We start from the raw sequence: 23,700 nt of genomic DNA, 5'->3' as shown, positions 1-23,700 counted from the left end.
TCCTCAACCCTTACTAATCATCAGATAACTCATACTGAAGAGAAACCCTACAAATGTAAAGAATGTGGCAAAGCTTTTAAGCATTTCTCAACCCTTACTACACATAAAATAATTCATACTGGAAAGAAATGCTACAAATGTGAAGAATGTGGCAAAGCTTTTAATCGATCTTCAATTCTTACTGCACATAAGATAATTCATACTGGAGAGAAGTCTTACAAGTGTGAAGAATGTGGCAAAGCATTTATATGGTCCTCAACCCTAACTAGACATAAGAGGATACATACTGGAGAGAAGCCCTGCAAATGTGAAGTTTGTGGCAAAGCTTTTAGCCATTCCTCAGCCCTTGCTAAACACAAGATAATTCATACTGGAGAGAAACCCTACAAATGTAAAGAATGTGGCAAAGCTTTTAACAATTACTCAACCCTTACTAATCATAAGGTAACTCATACAGAAGAGAAACCCTACAAATGTAAAGAATGTGGCAAAGCTTTTAAGCGACTCTCAACCCTTACTAAACATAAAATAATACATGCTGGAGAGAAACTCTACAAATGTGAAGAATGTGGCAAAGCTTTTAATCGATCTTCAAATCTTACTGCACATAAGATAATTCATACTGGAGAGAAACCTTACAAGTGTGAAGAATGTGGCAAAGCATTTATCTGGTCCTCAAGCCTTACTAAACATAAAAGAATTCATACTAGAGAGAGACCCTTCAAATGTAAAGAATGTGACAAAGCATTTATGTGGTCTTCAACCCTAGCTAGACATAAAAGGTTACACACTGGAGAGAAGCCCTACAAATGTGAAGAATGTGACAAAGCTTTTAGCCGTTCCTCAACCCTTACTAAACATAAGACAATTCATACTGGAGAGAAACCCTACAAATGTAAAGAATGTGGCAAAGCTTTTAAGCATCCCTCAACCCTTGCTAAACATAAAATAATATATGCTGGAGAGAAACTCTACAAATGCGAAGAATGTGGCAAAGCTTTAAATCAATCTTCTAATCTTACTACACATAAGGTAATTAATACTAAAGAGAAACCTTACAAGAGTGAAGAATGTGGCAAAGCATTTTTCTGGTCCTCAACCCTTACTGAACATAAGAGAATTCATACCAGAGAGAAACCCTACAAATGTGAAGAATGTGGCAAAGCATTTAGCCAACCCTCACACCTTACTACACATAAGAGGATGCACACTGGAGAGAAACCCTACAAATGTGAAGAATGTGGCAAAGCTTTTAGCCAATCCTCAACCCTTACTACACATAAGATAATTCATACTGGAGAGAAACCCTACAAATGTGAAGAATGTGGCAAAGCTTTTAGGAAATCTTCAACTCTTACTGAACATAAGATAATTCATACTGGAGAGAAGCCCTACAAATGTGAAGAATGTGGCAAAGCCTTTAGCCAGTCCTCAACCCTAACTAGACATAAGAGGATGCACACTGGGGAGAAACCCTACAAATGTGAAGAATGTGGCAAAGCTTTTAATCGATCCTCAAAGCTTACTACACATAAGATAATTCATACTGGAGAGAAACCTTACAAGTGTGAAGAATGTGACAAAGCATTTATATCATCCTCAACCCTCACTGGACATAAGAGAATTCATACTAGAGAGAAACCCTACAAATGTGAAGAATGTGGCAAAGCATTTAGCCAATCCTCAACCTTAACTAGACATAAGAGGATGCACACTGGAGAGAAACCCTACAAATGTGAAGAATGTGGCAAAGCTTTTAGCCAATCCTCAACCCTTACTACACATAAGATAATTCATACTGGAGAGAAACCCTACAAATGTGAAGAATGTGGCAAAGCTTTTAGGAAATCTTCAACTCTTACTGAACATAAGATAATTCATACTGGAGAGAAGCCCTACAAATGTGAAGAATGTGGCAAAGCCTTTAGCCAGTCCTCAACCCTAACTAGACATAAGAGGATGCACACTGGGGAGAAACCCTACAAATGTGAAGAATGTGGCAAAGCTTTTAATCGATCCTCAAAGCTTACTACACATAAGATAATTCATACTGGAGAGAAACCTTACAAGTGTGAAGAATGTGACAAAGCATTTATATCATCCTCAACCCTCACTGGACATAAGAGAATTCATACTAGAGAGAAACCCTACAAATGTGAAGAATGTGGCAAAGCATTTAGCCAATCCTCAACCTTAACTAGACATAAGAGGATGCACACTGGAGAGAAACCCTACAAATGTGAAGAATGTGGCAAAGCCTTTAAAGAGTCCTCAGCTCTTACTAAACACAAGATAATTCACACTGGAGAGAAACCCTACCAATGTGAAAAATGTGGCAAAGCCTTTAACCAGTCTTCAATCCTTACTAACCATAAGAAAATTCATACTAGAGAGAAACCCTACACATGTCAAGAATGTGGGAAATCTTTTAACCGGTCTTCAGCCTTTACTAAACATAAGGTAATTCATACTGGAGTAAAACTCTACAAATGTGAAGAATGTAGCAAATCCTTTTTCTGGTCCTCAGCCCTAATCAGACATAAGAAAATTCATACTGGACAGCAACCCTACAAACAGGAAAAATTTGGCAAAACCTTTAACCAGTTTTCACACCTTACACAGATAAGATAACTCGTATTGGAGAGAAATCTTACAAGTGTGAATAATGTGGTAAAGTCTATAAAAAGTCCTGAATTCTTAACAGACATAAGATTATTCATACTGGAGAGAAACTCTACAAACCTGAAAGATGTGCCAGTGCTTTTGACAACTCAAACTTTTCTAAACAGCAAGAAAATCATACTGCTGAGAAATCCTAGAAATGTGAAGAATACGACAAAGCATCTAAATTATTGTCACACTTGATTGTAGGTAAGATAATTCATACTGGAGAAAACTACCAGTGTGAACAATGTGGCCAAACTTTGAACCAGTGGTCACACCTTAATGAACAGGAAAGCATTTATATTTGAGAAAAAGTGTACAAATATAGACAAAGTAAAAATGCCATTAATACCTGCTCACATCTTACTCAAAATCAGAACGTTCATACTAAATAAAAACATTAGAAGTGTAATTACTGTCAAAAGATTGGTCAGAAAATATGTCTTTAAAGTACAGAAGAGTATTTATTTTGAAAAAGCATTCCAAATATGAAGAGGCATTATTTATGACCTTTTCTATGGAAAGGTAAGGACATTAAAATGTAAGATGCATGATGAAAATTTAAGTAGAGAGGATCTTTGTGGTTAACTTGTAATATTGAGTGACGCATGAGGTAGATGTTCAGATTAGTATTCTGCATTATTATGAAAGGAAAACATTCTTAATTTTAGTTAAAATTTAGTATGATTGCATTTTTATGAAATATTGCAGTATATTTTAAAATTATAAATTACATGTGAACTTAACTTTTCAACTCAACATTTTTAACATGTTAAATACTACAGTGAATTCAATTAAGTGTTATTATGCCTCTAACTTTAACCTATTCCACCTTTCTCAAGGGTGTAAGTAAAAGATGGTAAAAAATATACTGTTTAGTAGGATAAATGGACTGACATCTCTTGTAATCTTTTTTGCCAGTGACTTAATTGCCATTAAGTTAAAGAATATTGTTCCTTTAGGTTAAATTTTTATTTTTATTTTCACATTTAAATGTATTATTAATTTTTGTGAATACCTAATATGTGTACATATTTATGCCATATATGGTATATTTTGATACAGGCATACAATATATAACCATAGACTAAATACAGTCTCCATTACCTCTAGCATTGATTCTTTGTATTACAAACAATTCAATTCTACAGTTTTAGTTATTTTTAAATGTACAATTCAATTGTTATTGACTACAGGATTATTTTTATGGTCATAATAAAAATTATATACAAACATAAGTAAAATACATACATTTCTGAGTCCCGAATAAATCTTTAAAAATTTTTTAATATATTTTTCTTTGAACATGTGGCCTCTGCCTGCAAGCACATATGGACTGTTAGTATTGATTTACATTGAGTTAAAAATACACATCTATTAGTCTAAAGATGAATCTTAGGTATAAATAAATTCTGGAGTGTGTTTGAGTAAGTTTGAAACTATAGGAGAAAAAAGCAATACTGGAACAAAATAAATCATTTTAAGAAGGTGTCTAATTTACTAGAAAACAAAAATTCTCAAAAATGCTGAAAGCAAATTTATGCTATCTGCTTTGTATTGAATTTATTACTGTACAATCTTTTGGTTCAGAATCTCCCCATGCAAATTCTCTGTTTTAACTTGACTGGCACTCATGCTGGACTTTAATTTTCTTTTTTGTTTAATAGGGTTTTTTTTTTTGTTGTTGTTGTTGTTGTTTGTTTGTTTGTTTTTGAGACAGAGTCTTAATCCATCTCCCAGGCTGGAGTGCAGTGGTGCAGTCTGGGATCACTGCAACCTCTGCCTTTCAGGTTCAAGCAATTCCCCTGCCTCAGCCTCCTGAGTAGCTGAGATTATAGGCACGTGCCACCATGCCCGGCTAATTTTTGTATTTTTAGTAGAAACAGGATTTCACCATTTTGGTCAGGCTGGTCTCAAATTCCTGACCTCATGGTCAACCCGTCTCAGCCTCCCAAAGTGCTGGGATTACAGGCGTGAGCCACCTTGCCTGGGCTAATTTTTGTATTTTTAGTAGAGACAAGGTTTCACCATGTTGGTCAAACTGGTCTCCAAAGTGTGACCTCAGGTGATCACTCACTTCGGCCTCCCAAAGTGCTGAGATTACAGGCATGAGGTACCAGGCCTGGCCTGTGTAATAGTTTATGAAGAATTCATTATGTGAGCCAGTCTGTAATTATACGAATAATTTTTTAAAATTTTATTGTTCCATAAGTTACTTATGTACAGGTGGTATTTGGTTAGTTGAGTAAGTTCTTTAGTGGTGATTTGTGAGATCCTGGTGCACCCAAGCAGTGTACACGGCACTATATATGTTGTATTTTATCCCGTCCCCTTTCACTCTTGCCCCCAAGTACCCAAAGTCCATTGTATTATTCTTATGCGTTTGCATCCTCATAGCATACCTCCCACATATCAGTGAGAACATATGATATTTGTTTTACCATTAGAATAATGGTCTCCAATCTTATCCAGGACATTGCAAATGCTGTTAATTCATTCCTTTTTATTGTTGAGTAGTATTCCAACATATATATATAATTATAATTCCAACATATATATGTGTGTGCGTGTGTATATATATATGTTGTGTGTATATATATATATGTGTATATATATATATATACACACACGCACACACATACACACACACATATGTATGTATCTCACAGATTCTATACCCACCCGTTAATTCATGGGCGTTTCAGTTGGTTCCATGATTTTACAGTTGTGAATTGTGCTGCTAGAAACACGCATGTGCAAGTACCTTTTTCAAATAATGAGTTCTTTTTCTCTGGGTAGATACTCAGTAGTGGGATTGCTGGATCAAATGGTAGTTTTACTTTTAGTTGTTTACAGAATCTCCACATTGTTTTCCATATGCATTTATATATTTTCTATAGTGGCTGTACTAGTTTACATTCCCACCAGCAGTATGGATGATTGCCACATCCACGCCAACATCTACAGTTGTTTGATCTTTTGACTATGGCTATTTTTGCAGGAATAAGGTGGTATTGCATTTTGGATTTGATTTGCATTTCTTTGATCATTAGTGATGTTAACCATTTTTTATATGTTTGTTGGCCATCTTCTTTTGAGGATTTTCTATTCATGTCCTTACCCCACTTTTTGATGGGGTTGTTTTTCTTTTCTTTTTTTTTTTTTTTTTTGAGAGGGAGTCTGGCTCTGTCGCCCAGGATGGAGTGCAGTGGCCGGATCTCAGCTCACTGCAAGCTCCGCCTCCCGGGTTTACGCCATTCTCCTGCCTCAGCCTCCCAAGTAGCTGGAACTACAGGCACCAGCCACCTCGCCCGGCTAGGTTTTTGTATTTTTTTAGTAGAGACGGGGTTTCATCATGTTAGCCAGGATGGTCTCGAACTCCTGACCTCGTGATCCGCCCGTCTCGGCCTCCCAAAGTGCTGGGATTACAGGCTTGAGCCACCGCGCCCGGCCTCTTTTTTTTCCTTACTGATTTGTTTGAGTTTGTTTTAGATTCTGGATATTAATCCTTTGTCAGAGGTATAATTGAGTTTGTTGTAGATTCTGGATATTAATCCATTGTCAGGTGTGTAGATTGTGCAGATTTTCTCCCGCTGTGTGAGTTGTCTGTTTGCTCTGCTGACTGTTCCTTTTGTCATGCAAGAAGCTCTTTAGTTTAATTAGGCCCCAGCTATTTATCTTTGTTTTTATTGCATTTGCTTTTTGGTTTTTGGTAATGAAATTTTTGCCTAGCCAATGCCTAGAAAGGTTTTTCCGATTTTATCTTCCAGAATTTTTATAGTTTCTGGTCTTAGGTTTAAGTCCTTAATTCATCTTGAGTTTATTTTTTTATAAGGTGAGAGATGAGGATCCAGTTTCATTCTCCTACGTGTGGCTAGCCAATTATTCCAGAACCATTTGTTGAAAGGGTGTAATTTCCCCACTTTATGTTTTTGTTTGCTTTTTTGAAGATCGCTTGGCTGTAATTATTTGGGTTTATTTATGGGTTCTCTGTTCCATTGGTCTATGTGCCAATTTTTATACCAGTACCATGCTCTTTTGGTGACTATGGCCTATATAGCTTGTAATCAGGTAGTGTGGTGCCTCCAGATTTGTTCTTTTTGCTTAGTCTTGCTTTGGCTATGCAGGCTCTTTTTTGGTTCTATATGAATTTTGGTTCTATACGAATTTTAGTATTGTTTTTTCTAACTCTGTGAAGAATGATGGTGGTATTTTGATGGGGATTGTGTTGAATTTATAGATTGCTTTTGGCAGTATGGTCATTTTCACAAATTATTCTACCCATGCTTGAGCATGGGTTGTGTTTCCGTTTGTTCGTGTTGTCTATGATTTCTTTCAGCAGTGTTTTGTAATTTTCCTTTTACAGGTCTTTCGACTTCTTCATCAGGTATATTAATTTTTTTATGCTATTGTAAAAGAGGTTGAGTTCTTGATTTAATTCTCTGTTTGGTTGCTGTTGGTGAATAGAAGAGCTACTGAGTTGTGTACATTAATCTTGTATCCAGAAACTTTGCTGAATTGTTTTATCAGTTCTAGGAGCTTTCTGGAGGAGTCTTTATGGTTTTTAAGGTAAATGATCATATCATCAGTAAACGGACAGTTTGACTTCCTGTTTACTGATTTGGATGCCCTTTATTTCTTTCTCTTGTCTGATGGCTCTGGTTAGGACTTCCATGGCTCTGTTGAAGAGGAGTGGTGAGAGTGGACATCCTTGTCTTGTTCCCATTGTCAAAGGAAATGCTTTCAACTTTTTTCTGTTCAGTATTATGTTGGCTGTGGGTTTGTCATAGATAACTTTTATTTATTACATTAAGCTGTGTCCCTGGTATGCCAACTTTGCTGAGAGGTTTAATCATAAAGTGATGCTAAATTCTGTCAAATTTTTTTTCTGCATCTATCCAGATGAGCATGTGGTTTTTGTTTTCAATTCTGTTTATGTGGTATATCACATTTGTTGACATGTGTGTGTTAAACCATCCCTGCATATCTGGTATGAAATCAGCATGATCATGATGGATTATCTTTTTGACATGTTGCTGGATATGGTTAGCTAGTGTTTTGTTAAGAATATTAGCATCAATGTTTATCAAGGATATTGGTCTGTAGTGTTCTTTTTTGGTTGTATCTTTTCCTGGTTTTGGTATTAGGGTGATGCTGACCTCATAGAATAAATTAGGGGAGGGTTCCTCTTTTCTCTATCTTTGGAATAGTGTCAAGAGGATTGGTACTAATTTGAATATCTGGTAGAATTCTGCTGTGAATCCATCTGGTCCTGGACTTTTTTTGTTGGTAATTTTTAAATTAACCACTTTCATCTCACTGCTTGTTATTGGTCTGTTCAGGGTGTCTAATGCTTCCTGATTTAAGCTAACAGGGTTGTATTTTTCCAGGAATTTTTTCATCTCTTCTAGGTTTTCTAGTTTATGTGTGTAAATGTGTTCATAGTAGCCTTGAATGATTTTTTTGTATTTCAGTGGTGTCAGTTATAATATCTCCTGTTTCATTTCTCAGTGAGGTTATTTGGATTTTCTCTCCTCTTTTGTTGGTTAATCTTGCTAATAGTCTATCAATTTTATTTATCTTTTCAAATAAGCAGCTTTTTGTTTCATTTACCTTTTGTATTTTTTTGTTTCAATTTTATTTTGTTCTGTTCTGATCTTGGTTATTTTCCTTTTTTCTGTTGGGTTTGGGTTTGGTTTGTTCTTGTTTCTCTAGTTCCTTGAGGTGTGACCTTAGATTGTCCGTTTTTGCTTTCAGACTTTTTTGTGTAGGCATTTAGGGCTATGAATTTTCCTCTTAGCATCACTTCAGCTGTATCCCAGAGGTTTTGATAGATGGTGTCATTATTGTCACTCAGTTTGAAGAATTTTTAAATTTCTATATTGATTTTGTTTTTTGCCCCAGTGCTCATTCAGGAGCAGGTTATTTAATTTCCATGAATTTGTGTGGTTTTGAAGGGAGTTGATTTCCTATTTTATTCCACTATGGTCTGAGAGAGTGCTTGACATAATCTCAATTTTCTTAAATTTGTTGAGGATCATTTTGTGGCCTATCATATGATCTATCTTGGAGAAAGTTCCATGCACTGTTGAGTAGAATGTAGAATGTGTGTTCTGCGCCGGGCGCAGTGGCTCAAGCCTGTAATCCCAGCACTTTGGGAGGCCGAGACGGGCGGATCACGAGGTCAGGAGATCAAGACCATCCTGGCTAACCGGTGAAACCCCGTCTCTACTAAAAAATACAAAAAACTAGCCGGGCGAGGTGGCGGGCGCCTGTAGTCCCAGCTACTCAGGAGGCTGAGGCAGGAGAATGGCGTAAACCCGGGAGGCGGAGCTTGCAGTGAGCTGAGATCTGGCCACTGCACTCCAGCCTGGGCGACAGAGCGAGACTCCGTCTCAAAAAAAAAAAAAAAAAAAAAAAGAATGTGTGTTCTGCAGTTGTTGGATAAAATGTTTTGTACATATCTGTTAAATCCATTTGTTCCTGGGTATAGTTTAAATCCATTGTTTCTTTGTTGACTTTATGTCTTGATGACCTGTCTAGTGCTGTCAGTGGAGTATCAAAGTTTGCCACTGTTATGGTGTTGCTGTCTATCTCGTTTCTTAGGTCTGTTAGTAATTGTTTTATAAATTTGGGAGTTCCAGTGTTAGATGCATACATGGTTAGGATTGTGATGTTTTTCTGTTGGATTAGGCCATTTACCATTATATAATGTCCCTCTTTGTCTCTTAATCACTGTTGTTTTAAAGTTTGTTTTGTCTGGTATAAGAATAGCTACCCCTGCTTGCATTTGGTATCCATTTGCATGAAATGCCTTTTTCCACCCCTTTAAGTTTATTTGGGTCCTTATGTGTTATGTTAGCTGAGTCTCCTGATAAAGCAGATAGTTGATTGGTGCGTTCTTATTCATTCTGCAGTTCTGTGTCTTTCAAGTGGAGCATTTAGTCCATTTACATTCAATATTAACATTGAAATGTGCAGTAGCATTGCATTCATCACACTCTTTATTGCCTGCATAGTTTGGTGTTTTGTGGGTTTTTTTAATTTTAATTTTTATTATTATTATTTTTTAATTTTTATTTTTCTTGAGACAGAGTCTTGCTCTGCAAGACTGCAGTGCAAGATTATGTTCTTTGTCTACCACCACCAGGTTGGGTAGGGAAGAATAATTGGGTGTGAGAGGTGCTAGATGTGTCTAGTTCAGACTCTTGTTGGACGGGTCTTGCTGTGGCTGCTGTGGAGGGTGGGGGTGAGATTCCAAGGTCACTAAAGTTTTGTACCTAGGAGGATTATGGATGTCTCTGCTCAGTCATACAGGATGTCAGGGAAGTGGGGAAAGCCGGCAGTCACAAGCCTCACTCAGCTCCCATGCAAACCAAAGAGCCGGTCTCAATTTCACTTTGCCCCCACAACAGCCCCTAGTCTGTTTCCAGTTGGAGGGCGAGTTGGGTTTGAAAATTGCTTAAGGCTTACTGCCTCCCAGCTGGGAAAGAGCAGTACTTTAGTTTTTCCCTGCCTGTGAAGTCTGCAAGCCAGATTCTTGCCTCCCCCCAAGTTCTGGCCAGGAGGCTTCTTGCCTTGTTCAAATTCTTGCAAAGTTCAGCTAGGGAAGTCCTTCTCCCCTTGGTGTTTTACCCCCTGCTCCTCTGTCCTCCCTCCTGATGGATTCCTGTGGTGCCAGGCAGGAATGGGCTGCTTGGGGATTCAGCAAGCTCCCAGGGCCTCCCTGCTGCCTCCTGCACTCTGTATGGGGGTTTGTGTTCAGGAGAGGAGGGTCTCCTGTTCCCACTTCTGCAGTTGGGGCACTCACAGTATTTGGGGTGTCTCCCGGGTCCTGTTGGAGCAGTCTACCTCCTTCAGAGGGTCTGTTCCTAATGCTTTTAAAGACACATTCTCAAGCTGAAGGTGGTAATTTGTTCAGATAATCTCACCTGAGAAAGAATTACAGAAGAGAGAAAACATGGTTGATTCTTAGATAGGTGTCCCAGGTCAAAACTGTGTTCACAGTTTCTTCTAGAATTTCATGTATTTAGAATTGCAGTCATTTACATTTCTACTTCTGATGCTTTTGCCTAACAAGATTGTTTCAACTACCTTTTCCATTTTCTTCTCATGACAGTGAAAGGATCTCTTTAAAATAATTCTTCCCAATTTATCAGAGCCTTTATTCTCTCCATCCAGCTTTCTTATATATCACAAATAATACTCATCTTGAATTTATACCCTGAAATATTGAAAACACTTTCTTTTCTTTCTTTTTTTTTCTTTTTTTGGGGTGGAGTTTTGCTCTGTCATCCGTGCTGGAGTGCAATGGCACGATCTTGGCTCACTGCAACCTCCACCTCTCAGATTCAAGCGGTTCTCCTGCCTCAGCCTTCCGAGTAGCTGGGATTACAGGTGTGTACCATCATGCCCAGCTAATTTTTGTGTTTTTGTAGAGATGGGGTTTCGCCATGTTGGCCAGGCTGGTCTTAAAACTCTTGACCTCAGGTGATCCATCCACCTCAGCCTCCCAAAAGACTGGGATTACAGGCTTTAGCCACTGCCCAGCATGAAAGTATTTTCTTTGTTGACAGATCAGCTTGGGCAGATGGGGACTGCAAGGCTCTTGTATTGGTTCGAACCCTGAGAGCACGCCAACAGACAAGATGAGGCAATGTGGAGAACAGACTGTTTTAATGAGAACCTGGGTGCAGGTGGGCTGAGACCTAAAATGGCCTCAGCCCCAAGTAAGGACAGAGCAGGGGTTTTATAGTCCTTTGTAAACAGGAAGTGTCCCAGTCTGATGCGACTGCTACCTAGTACCGGACAACCTCCCTCTCGAGCTTAAGGAGTAATGTGTCTCCTGGCCAGATCTCTTCCTGCTTCTACTGTCTTGCTGATGCATGCTGCTGGCACAAGTGGCCTTGCACCTTGGAACTGAGCCTGAGGAGGGAGAAGTTATTCATTCCCTTAAGCTTTCAGACCCCAGGGAGAATCTTTCATTCCTGTCTATTTGGTTATAGAAAAAAGGGACAATTTTCTCATTAACTACTTCAGGCATGACATAGGAGTGTAAAACTTAATTTTTGGGGTATTTTTGAGAGATGAGTTGATACCCATTGTGTCATTGTAGCAGGAGCATTGTCTGGATTGTCTGGTGGCTAACTGTAGTTTCAGCAAGAGTTTTAGTGGCTTTTATCATTAGTGGGATTACACGGGAGAGCAACAGGAGGAACGCGGTGATGAAGATTACTGGTCCTTCCAGCATTTTAAATTCTCCTAAATTAGAGAACCACCTTCCTAAAAGATTTGTTGGGCCCCACCCCTTCTAGGTTCAGACTGGTACATAGGCTACTTTTCTGATTTTTGAAGTGATTCCTAGTACTGCTTTTCTGTTATCATCTATGTTAAGACAACAATTGGCGATATTAAACTTACTACAGACCCCACCTTCTTCTGCTAATAAGTAGTCTAGCACTAGCCTGTTTTGATAAATAGCCACATGCATTTGGTTTTGTTGTTCTGTGAGCGTTTCCAGAGCTGAGGTGGTTTGGTTAGTGATTATCTCTAAAACTACCTGTAGTCTTAATTATTCTAGTTAGCATATATATGGGAGTGCAATAACCCCATGAACTATCCTCAGCTCAAGTGGCAGGACCGTAATATTCGATGATTGGTTGTGGAGGCCATTCATCCTGTTGCCATCTTTGGCTTCCTCCTCCCTTTAAGGATCGTGGTTGTTTTTTGTTTGTTTGTTTTAAATTATTATTACATACAGGGACTCCAAGAGTGTTTCCCACTGTTAATGTTTTGGAGGAGGGAGTAGCCTTGGGGGTGAGCTTGACCCTGGTGCGATGAATCCAGTTGGGGAGTCCTTGGACTCTCACTGCAGTCAACGTGCTGAGTATCACAGTGCAGGGGCCTGTCAACTTCAGTTGTAGGTTTTTGTGAGGGTTGGGTTGGCAGATAAAGACATCTGTGCCTGAAAGACAGTTATGTTGAAAGGACAAGGAGGTGTTGACAGGGAGGGTCATGGCCTCATTTGCTGCTTCATGAAAGAAAGACTGTGTCTGGATTAAGGAGGGGAAGTAATTCCCTAGTGGCTCAGAATCTGGGAAGGGTGGAGGCCCCGAGACAAAATTTGGTTATTGGGAGAACCAGCCCCCAATATTTCAATGTAAGTTTTCTTTTCTATTTTCCTTAAGTGTCAGCCGGTCTGAGAAATAAAAAGAAAGAGTACAAAGAGAGAAATTTTACAGCTGGGCCTCCGGGAATGCCATCACATATTGGTAGGACTATGATGGCAACCCCGAGCTGCAAAACCAGCAAGTTTTTATTAGGGATTTCAAAAGGGGGGGGGGGTACGAATAGGGAGTGGGTCACAGAGATCACATGCTTCAAAGGGCAGTAAAAGATCACAAGGCAAATGGGAAGAGCAGAAGCACAAGGCAAGGGCAAAATTGGAATTACTGATGAGGGTCCATGTCCTACTGGGCACACATTGTCTTGATAAACATTTTAACAGGAAACAGAGTTCACAAGCAGATAACCAGTCTGACTAGAATTCACCAGGCTGGAATTTTCCAATCCAAGCAAGTCTGAGGGCACTGCAGAAGACCAGGGCATATTTCATGCCTTCTCTCGACCACATAAGACAGACACTCCCAGAGCAGTCGTCTATAGGCCTGCCCCTGGGAATGCATTCCTTCCCCAGGGTTATCAATTATTAATATTCCTTGCTGGGAAAAGAAATCAGTGATATTTCCCCTATTCACATGTCCTTCCATCGGCTCTCTGTGAGAAGAAAAATATGGCTGTATTCTGCCCAACCCCGCAGGGCAGTCAGACCTTATGGTTATCTTTCCTTGTTCCCTGAAAATTGCCGTTAATCTGTTCTCTCTCAGGGTGCCCTGATTTCATATTGTTCAACCACCCATGTTTTACAATCAGATTTCATTTGTAAAACACACATTTTACAAACAATTGTACAGTTAACACAATCATCACAGGGTCTTGAGGCAACATACATCCTCAGCTTATGAAGATGATGGGATTAACAGATTAAAGACAGGCATAGGAAATTATAAGAGTATTGATTGGGGAAGTGATAAATGTTCATGAAATCTTCACAGTTTATATTCAGAGATTGCAATAAAGACAGGTGTAAGAAATTATACAAGTATTAATTTTGGGAATTAGTGATTGTCCATGAAATCTTCACACTTTATGTTCTTCTGCCGCAGCTTCAGCCAGTCCCTGACTTCCCGCAACATTCAGCCAAACATAATTTCAAAGGGACTATAAAGACTGTGCCTTTGGTGTTGTGCAGAATCTCATGAGGGCAAAAGGGAGACTTTTTTTTGTTCACCACTGGAGGGTTTCTAGAGCCATCTTGATGAGTTGGGCTTTAACAACAGAGATAATTTTTTTCAAATTTGCCTGAAGATTGAGAACTGTAGGGTGTGTGGAGAACTCATTTTATACGTAAGGATGTAGAGACACCTTGGGTACTTTGTCTGAGGAAGGCACTTTGTCTGAGGAAGGCAGGCCCGTTATCAGACTGGATGAATGTTGATAGTCCAAAATGGAGAATTATGCATGTTGAGAGTTTGTGTGATGACATTTGCATCTTCTGAAGTTGTTGGGAAAGCTTTTACTCACCTGGAGAAAGTACAGACAAGGGTAGAAGATTGCAGAGCTGTTTATCGGGCAGCATATGATTAAAGTCTCCTTGTTAGTCTTGCCTGGGTACCTGGCCCTGGGCTTAGTGAGTGGGAAAAGGTGGTGGCCAGAGGCAGCTGTGGGGTGATACTGATTGGCAGATAGAGCAGGACTGGGTAATCTCTCAAACATGGCTGGAAAGGTGAAGACAAGTGAGGATAGGGTGGAGAAGTTGCAGGAGAGGTTTGTAATTGACATGGAAAGAGTTGTGGAGGCTTATGAAGGATAGAGATTTTGAAGAAGAATGAAGTGCCTTTCCTTGACATACAATGGTCCTTGGTTTTGAAGGTTTTGGGCTTGGTAGTCCCCCTTTTCTTCTGGGGAGTAAAGAGGAGAGAACAAAGACAGGCACAGAAAGTGGCCTTGCACAGGTTGTAGGGCTACTTGTTTGGCTTCTCTGTCTGATAGATTTCCGGCCGATATAGGATTGTCCAGCATTTGGTGGCACCTGCCATAAATGATGGCAGCTTTCTGCAGGAGTCTAGTGGTTTGAAGGAGCTTGCTGATGAGAGTCATTTATGACAGGAGTGGTTTTTTTTTTTTTTTTTTTTTCAGTTAGGAAACCCTGTTATTTCCAGATGGATGAATGTGAGTGCACTATGTGGAAAGCATAATGAAAATTTGAATATATGTTGATCTGTTGTCTGACTGCTAGAGTGAGAGCTTGAATGAGGGTGATGAGTTCAGCTTTTTGGGAGGTGGTACGTAGGAAGAGCGGATTAGCTTGAATAGTGTGTGTGTCGGGGGGGGGGGGGGGTGACACTATAGCATAGCCAGCATGCTGGCATCCTTGATGTAGGAAGGAGCTGCCATCTACAAACCAAGTAAAGAAGGCATCTGGAAGGGGTTGCTCTGTTAGGTTTGGAAAAGCTATAAGAAAGGTTTGAACAGTGTTGACACAGAAGTGTGTAGGATCTTGGACAGTGGTAGCTTCAGGTAAGAACGTGGCCAAGTTTAGAAGGGAGCTGGTTAGCATGGTGATGTGTGGAGTTTCTATGAATAGAGCATACAGTTGGAGGAGCCGTCGGGGAGAGATGAAACTTAGTACACTGTGGTGAGCTAGCATGTCTTTGACGTTATGGGTTGAATAACGTCTTGATAATCCCAGTGGGGGTCCTGGTTGGGAACTGCCTCTGCACCAGTAGGCTGGGCAGGAGCCTGCTTATGAATTGTATTGGCATGCACCTGAGCTAGGGTCCATATACGGTCCTGGTCTTCTGGGGAGAGGTTGGCAGAGAGGATAATGTAGAAGTCATGCCAAGTTAGTTCATAACACTGGGTGAGGTACTGAAGCTCTCCAGTATAAGAGGTAGGGTCTTCTGGAAATGAACTGAGTATTTTTGTTAATTTGAGAGATATCAGTGAGGGAGAAGGGAACATGAACTCTAACAGTATGTTCAGTTTCTGCTACTTCCTGAAGGGGGCACTGTAGCACCGGCACTGAAGTAAGGATGGAGCATGGGCCAAAGATGGCGCCTGAGCAAGCATGGATAGGAGAGAAGGAGGAACATGGAAGTGATTCCTGCTGAGGGTTTGAATGGGGAAGGGGGGTTGAGTTAACAGGCAGTGGATAATAGGTAGGAGTATAAGGTGGCGGGATGGGTTTACAAGCCTCAGAAGAGGGTGGTGGGGGAGGTTAATGGCTACAGGCAATACTAGAATTGTCATGAGGAGGGGACGATGTAGGAAAAGAATTGGATACTGCTGACTAGGAATGTGGTGGCTGGGAATATGGCCACTGAGAAGATGGGGACTGAGAAGATCGTGGCTGAGAAGATAAAGAAGAAGCTTGGGGGTGAAAGAAGATGGTTGAGAGGGAGAGGCAGGGGCTGAGACGGGTGGATGGCAGTCTGCTGGATCCAAAGAAGACGTAGGGTCGGTAGGAGGAAGGCGATCAGGGCGGCGAGAATAGAGGAGGAGGATTTGAACAGGTGAGCAAGAACTGCAGAGATTAGGTTGTGATCTGAGTGGGAAAAAGGCCTGGATATAAGGAATTTCTCATTTTTCCAGCCATCAGCAATAACTGATTAAGTCAGTTAAAATTTTAAAGTCCAGTGTTCCATTTGCGGGCCATTTGGACCCATTATCCAATTTGTATTGTGTCCAGATTGAATTGCAAAACAAGACAAGGCACGGATATCTTGCCTGAGGCCTAAGGTTTGTAGGTTTTTTATGAGGCAGCCTCCAAGGCTGTCCTTTGGAATGGAAAGCTTGGAATTTCACATAACAGGGGTTAGGCTAGAGAGAACAGGGAAAAGTGTACCGTCCTGGGCAGCTGGAGGGAGATAAAAGGAGCGATTGTCACCACTGCCTTTTTTGTTCCCAGGACGGGATCGAATGGCTTAGAGGCATCCCCCTAAGACCAGATGATCAGCAAATGCCTGGCACATGCCAGAGCCTTCTTGGACCAATGTTGGATTTTTGGACTGGAGAAACCAAGAGAGGCTGTGTCGATTTCTCCCTGTTAACTGGGCTCCTGCGACACTTGCTGGTAGGTGAGATCAGTGACCAAGGGGCATGCACAGAGAGGCGACTGGAGGCTGAGGAGCTTCCTTTGTCCAGCTGCTGTATCCAGATGGCCTCCCTCTCCATCTTCAGGGGCTATGTGTCTTCCCGCCAATTCTTCCTGCTTCTGCTGTCTTGCTGACTCATTCTGCTGGTGCAGGTGGCTTTGTGCCTTGGGATTAAGCCTGTGGAAGGTGGAGTTATTCATTCCCTTAAGCTTTCGAGAGAATCTTTCAGGGGTATAAAACATTCTTATTGGGGTTGCTGCTGGGTCCTCAGATATCAGTGAGGGAGAAAAGTGCACCGTTTAGGTTCCATCTGAATGCTTCATCAGCTCTCTGAAGAACATAATTTTAAAATTCCAACTGGAAAAGGATGGAATTAATAGCCTGGAATAATTTAGAAAGATATGTATGTAAAGGAATTAATTTAAAGAAATGTGCCTTCTAGAATGCTGAAGAGATATTATTTAAATAGACTACTAGAAATTACAAAACATGGGCATCATATGTGGCTTGAACTTTACATAAAACATGTTTTTCAAGATTAGATTCAGATTATAATTTATGTTTTTTGTCGGGCGTGGTGACTCACGTCTGTAATCTCAGCACTTTGGGAGGCCCAGGCGGGTGGATCATGAAGTCAGGAGATTGAGACCATCCTGGCTAACATGATGAAACCCATTCTCTACTAAAAATACAAAAAATTAGTCAGGCATGTTGGCAGGTGTCAGTAGTCCCAGCTACTCAGGAGGCTGAGGTAGAAGAATGATGTGAACCCAGGAGGCAGAGCTTGCAGTGAGCCAGGATCATGCCACTGCACTCCAGCCTGGGTGACAGAATCAGACTCCATCTCAAAATAAATAAATAAATAAATTAAATAATAATTTATGTTTTTTGGCCAGTAATCTCATAGAAGTCATGTTGCATCAGCCTATATGTATCAGCACCCGATGCCAATCTGTCCAATTCATTTTATTCACTTGGTTAACATGTTTTCTGAAGGAATTCTTCACTTTAAGATTACTTTCTAAAAACTGTATTATTAACAGGTATTTTGGAGAGACTTTCTGACTAATGTGCGTAAGGAATCACATTTAATCTGAAAGCTCCCCAGTCATGCCAAGTGTCAGGTTCCAGCCCAAGCTGAGGTCTGACATAAGTCAGTGGGCGAGTGGTGGGTTGCTGGAAAAACACTCAAGGAATTGTAGGCAGTTTTGATATGGCTTTATTATCTCTCTGGGCAGAAGCCTGGACATGAGCCATGTGTACAGGATCAGTAGCTTTACTCTCTTCCCCTCCTATCCACCTGTCTGTGTACTCCTTACACAGAGTAGCGGCTGAGAGCCAAGTATGAGCTTATGTAACTAGGTTACATAATGAGAATTGTGCACCTGCACTCAAACTCACTGAGTCATACTGAACCAGATGTTTACCTCAGCTTATTCTTGACCACAGCACATCCATTTTTCTTACATCCCTTTTCTTAATAGTTTCTCTTGTCTATATCTTGCTTTGGAAAATGAAGGCTGTCATCTTCGTTCACTGCTCATATATATAGGGATAAAACCTAGGTTCTATCACTAGATGTTTTACAAAGTATTTTCCTTAAGTTAGAATCATTTATGTCATTTGTGAGTTTGTTAGCAAATCAGTAACTCAGATCTCGTCCCAGACCTCTTGAATTAGAATCCGTATTTTAACAAAATCTGCAGTTCATTGATGTATGCATTAAAATTTGAGAGGTACCTTCTAACTTTCTGTGATTTCTCCATATGAGAACTAGACAGAACTTACTGTGTATAATGTAAATGTGCCACTCAAAACTGTATATGCTTGTGTTTATGCCATAAATTTTACGCTGTATTACTTAGAAAACTGTAGTACCTACATTGGTTTGTGGATCTTTTTTCATTTTATTTCCTCAGAATGCAAAACTACATTAGAGAATCTTTCTCTATTTAACAATATTTTATCGGATAATTCCAGTCTCTCATGGAAAACAGAGGCAGCTCTCGTAACTCTCAAACACCTAGAGTAAAATTAACAATACTGCCCATGGCCATTTGCTAAATATGTGTGGGTGTTTTGGTTTTCTTAGGAAATGTTAACATTCAAGGCTTTGGCCATAGAATTCTGTCAGGAGGAGTGGGTGTGTCTGAATCCTGCTCAGTGAAATTTGTATAGAGATGCAAAGTTAGAGAACTACAGAAACCTGGTCTCTTGGTGAGAATAAATATCCCCCAGATTTTCTAATATACCGTAAGGCTTCTATTTTCTCCCTCTGTGGAATGATTTTGGGAGGTTTTGTTCTGCATAAATTATTTTTAGATTAATACTTTTAAGAAAAACTTGAAGGTTTATTGGAATAGATAAGAAAATTTTCAAGATGTTTTATCTTAACAGGAACCTTCCCCTTTCTTGAGCTAATATGTATCCTTCACTCTAGATTAATGATAATTCTAGAAATTCAATGGCATTAAACATTGTTGTACAAATGTTAAAATCCAATATCCAGCACTAATTTTAAATTCAATAGTATTGGATAGTACAGCTAAGGACCCAGAAATGTCACATATGTTTTAAATATTCAAAAGTTTCTGTCAGAAAACAGTATTTTGGAATTAAATTTCTGGAATCTTTCATAATATTCTCTCCTCTCTACTGAACATAGTACTAGGTTGGTAACTGGAGAATCCCAGAAAGTCATGCTAATTTTTCTAACAAAACAGACCTTGCTGTCTGTAACTGATCTGATCTACTGCTTTGAGCAAATAAAAGCCCTGGAATGTGAAGAGACATGAGACAGTAGTCAAATACTCAGGTAGGTAAGCATGAATAAAGCAGATAACAGAGACGAGGGGTACAACGATCAAAAAGAATTCCAGACCTTAAAATGTGGTATAGAATGCTTTGCTTCGATAGAAAGGTTTCCTTAAGGCCGGGCGCGGTGGCTCAAGCCTGTAATCCCAGCACTTTGGGAGGCCGAGACGGGTGGATCACGAGGTCAGGAGATCGAGACCATCCTGGCTAATACGGTGAAACCCCGTCTCTACTAAAAAATACAAAAAACTAGCCGGGCGACGAGGCGGGCGCCTGTAGTCCCAGCTACTCGGGAGGCTGAGGCAGGAGAATGGCGTGAACCCGGGAGGCAGAGCTTGCAGTGAGCTGAGATCCCGCCACTGCACTCCAGCCTGGGTGGCAGAGCAAGACTCCGTCTCAAAAAAAAGAAAGGTTTCCTTAAAAGCCATTTTTATTTCTCTAGCTCTCAAATAGGAGCATCTTTTGTCCCATACCCTTAAATTCTCTAAGGACTCTACTTCCTATTTAGTGACTTTCCTTAGAGGGTACCATGACAGCTGAAGTCCTCTTGATGGTTTATAAGGTACTGCATGATATGCCTGCTCTTCCATTGTTTCGGGGGAATATAAGAATATTTCTGAGTATTTTTGAGGAACTGCATGTTAGATCATTTCTTAAGTTTTCTTTTCCCATCATGTCTGAAATGTGTGAGAGCAGTGGTGATATTAAGATTTGTTTCAGAAATCTCAGGAATATGAATGACAGATGTTACTTATTTCTCTATTTTTTCTTTTTGATATTAGCAATCCTAACAGATTTGAAGTGATAACTCATCATTGTTTTCATTTGCAGTTGCCTGTTGGTAGGTGATATTGAGCACTTTTTTATATATCTATTGGTCATTGTATATAAATATATACAAATATTTTCAAATATACAAATATATACAAATAATCGTTTCTAGTGATCTTTTGTATTACTGTTGTATCCATTGTAATGTCTGTTCTTTCATTTCTGATTTTGTTTATTTAGATTTCTGTTCTGTTTGTGGTTAATCTAGCTAGCAATTTACCAATTTTGTCTTTTTGAAAAACCAACTCTTTATTCTATTGATTATTTTTATTGTTTTTGGACTAATGTCATTTGGTTCTGTTCTGATTTTTATTTATTTCTTCTTCTAACTTGGAATTTGATTTGTTATTAATTTTCTGGTTATTTTTGGGTTATATTTTTGGCAAAATATTTTTTCAGTCTTTTGACTTTTTTAGTTGGATTATTATTGTTATCATTATACTTGCCTTTGCTTTGAATTTTCTATATATTTTGAATATTAAGCTTTTCTGGTATATACAATTTGCTATTGTGAGCATGCTGCAATAAATGTGCAAGTATAGGTATCATTTTCATATAATAAACTATTTTTCTTTTTTTTTTTAATAAACTATTTTTCTTTGGGTAGATACCTAGTGATGAGATTTCTGAATCAAATGATAGTTCTGACCAGGCATGGTAGCTCACACCTGTAATCCCAGCACTTTGGGAGGTGGAGGCAGGCAGATGATGAGGTCAGGAGTTCAACACCAGCCTGACCGATATGGTGAAACCACATCTCTACTAAAAATACAAAAGTTAGCCAGGCATGGTGGCTCTCACCTGCAGCCCCAACTCCTCGGGAGGCTGACACAGAAGAAGTACTTGAACCTGGGAGTCAGTGGTTGCAGTGAACTGAGATCATACCACTGCCCTCCAGCCTGGGCAACTAAGACTCCATCTCAGAAAGTAAAACAAAAATGGTAGTTTTATTTTTAGTTGAGATTGAGCACTTTTTTCATATACGTGTTGGCTATTTGTATGTCTTTATTGAAAAATGGTTAGTAATGTTATTTGCTCAATTTTCAATAGAATTCTTTGTTTATTATTATTGTAATATTTTTGAGTTGAGTTATTTGTAAATTCTGAATATTAGTTCCATGTTGGCACATAGTTTGCAAATATTTTCTTTTATTCTGTAGATTGCCTATTTATCCTGTTGATTTTTTTTCTGTGCCAAAACTTTTAGTTTGATTTCCATTTGTCTATTTTATATAATAATAATATAATAAATAATAATATAATAATAGTTTTCTTTGTTGTGTCCTTGGCTAGTTTTGGTATCAGGGTGATACTGACCTCGAAGTGACTTAGGAAGAATTTTATTATCCTCAATTTTTGGTAAGAGTTTCAGGAGGATTATTATTCTTTGTACATTTGGTAGAATTTTGCTGTGCATTTATCTAGTCTTGCACTTTTCTTTGTCAAGACTTTTTTTATTGCTAACTCAATCATGCTACTTACTCATTATTGGTTTGCTCAGGTACTCTATTTCTTCCCGACTCTATCTTGGGAGGTTGTTTCCATGAATTTATTCATTCTTTCTAGGTTTTCAGGTTTGTGAGTGTCTGTCTAGTTGTTTAAAATTGTTTCTAGTGATTTTTTATATTACTGTTGTATCCACTGTAATGTCTGTTCTTTCATTTCTGATTTTGTTTATTTAGATTTCTGTTCTGTTTGTGGTTAATCTAGCTAGCAATTTACCAATTTTGTCTTTTTGAAAAACCAACTCTTCTGTTGATCATTTTTATTGTTTTTGGACTTCATGTCATTTGATTCTGTTCTGATTTTTGTTATTTCTTCTTCTAACTTAGAATTTGATTTGTTATTAATTTTCTAGTTACTTGAAGTGTGATGTCAGGTCCTTAATATGTAAGCTTTCTATTTTTTTGATGCAGGTCTTTAGGCTATGAACTTCCCTCTTAGTACTATATTTGATGTATCTCACAGGTTTTATTATATTGTGTTTCTATTTCCATCTTTTTTCCTTCAAATTTTTAATTTTCATCTTAAATTTTTTTTGTTTGTTTTGAGATGGGGTTTACTCTGTCACTCAGGCTGGAGTGTAGTGGCACAGTCTTGGCTTGCTGCAACTTCTGCCTTCCAGGCTGAAACGATCGTTTTATATTAGCCTCCTGAGTGGCTAGGACAATAGGTGCACACCACCACACTTAGCTATTTTTTCATATATATATATATATATTTTTTTGTGTGTGTGTGTGTAGAGATGGGGTTTTGCCATGTTGCCCAGGCGAGTCTCAAACTTCTTACCTCAGGTGGTCCACCTATCTCAGCCTCCCAGAGTGCTGGGATTACAGGTGTGAGCCACCACCCCGGTCAGCCATCTTAATTACTTCATTTACACAGTCACTGTTGAGGAGTATTTTGTTTAAATTCTTTGTAAATTTATACTTTCTGAATTTTTTCTTGATATTGATTTGTAGTTTTATTCTATTGTGGTCTAAGTATGTAGTTGATATAACTTTGATTTTTGGGGATACTTTGTTGATTTGCCAAATTTCCTATCTCAATGTTCTCAAATGTTGTGAGTAGAATGTTGAATTTCCCCACTATTGTATTACTGTCTATCTCTTTGTATAGATTTATTAATATTTATTTTTAAAATCTGGGTGCCCTGATGTTTGGTGCATATACATTTAGAATTATTATATCTTTTGGCTGAAATGATTTATTTATTATTGGATGATGATCTTCTTTATTCTTTGTGTTACAGCTTCTTTGTTGTTATTATTATTATACTTTAAGTACTAGGGTACATGTGCATAACATGCAGGTTTGTTACATATGTATACCTGTGCCATGTTGGTGTGCTGCACCCATCAACTCGTCAGCACCCATTACTTCGTCATTTTATCAGGTATAACTCCCAATGCAATCCCCCCACCCTCCCCCCTCCCCATGATAGGCCCCGGTGTGTGATGTTCCCCTTCCCGAGTCCAAGTGATCTCATTGTTCAGTTCCCACCTATGAGTGAGAACATGCGGTATTTGGTTTTCTGTTCTTGTGATACTTTGCTAAGAATGATGGTTTCCAGCCGCATCCATGTCTCTACAAACGACGCAAACTCATCCTTTTTTATGGCTGCATAGTATTCCATGGTGTATATGTGCCACATTTTCTTAATCCAGTCTGTCAC

The 23,700-nt window shown here is 39.1% G+C and overlaps 1 protein-coding gene across 4 annotated transcripts in view; it reads left to right on the top strand.

The window, feature by feature from the left end:
* Positions 1 to 23,700, top strand: part of ZNF91 (zinc finger protein 91) — a 97,585-nt gene that overhangs the window by 33,063 nt on the left and 40,822 nt on the right. The window contains exons 5-6 of one of the 4 annotated variants that reach the window (XR_003307071.1): positions 25 to 2,871; positions 16,694 to 17,416. Coding sequence is in view for 2 of the 4 variants with exons in the window: in XM_031934898.1 (XP_031790758.1) it covers positions 25 to 2,567; positions 2,735 to 2,819 (2,628 nt within the window). In the remaining 2 variants the exon portion in view is untranslated. Of the gene's footprint in view, positions 1 to 24; positions 3,897 to 16,693; positions 17,417 to 23,700 lie in introns of those variants that run through there. The other 3 variants (XM_031934898.1, XR_003307070.1, XM_026448862.1) reach the window with 3 other exon arrangements.

The sequence above is a fragment of the Piliocolobus tephrosceles genome, chromosome 21 (genome assembly GCF_002776525.5).
Source record: "Piliocolobus tephrosceles isolate RC106 chromosome 21, ASM277652v3, whole genome shotgun sequence".
NCBI classification, from domain to species: domain Eukaryota; kingdom Metazoa; phylum Chordata; class Mammalia; order Primates; family Cercopithecidae; genus Piliocolobus; species Piliocolobus tephrosceles.
The sequence above is the reverse complement of the archived record's forward strand: the minus strand, read 5'-3'. Positions and strand labels throughout refer to the sequence as shown.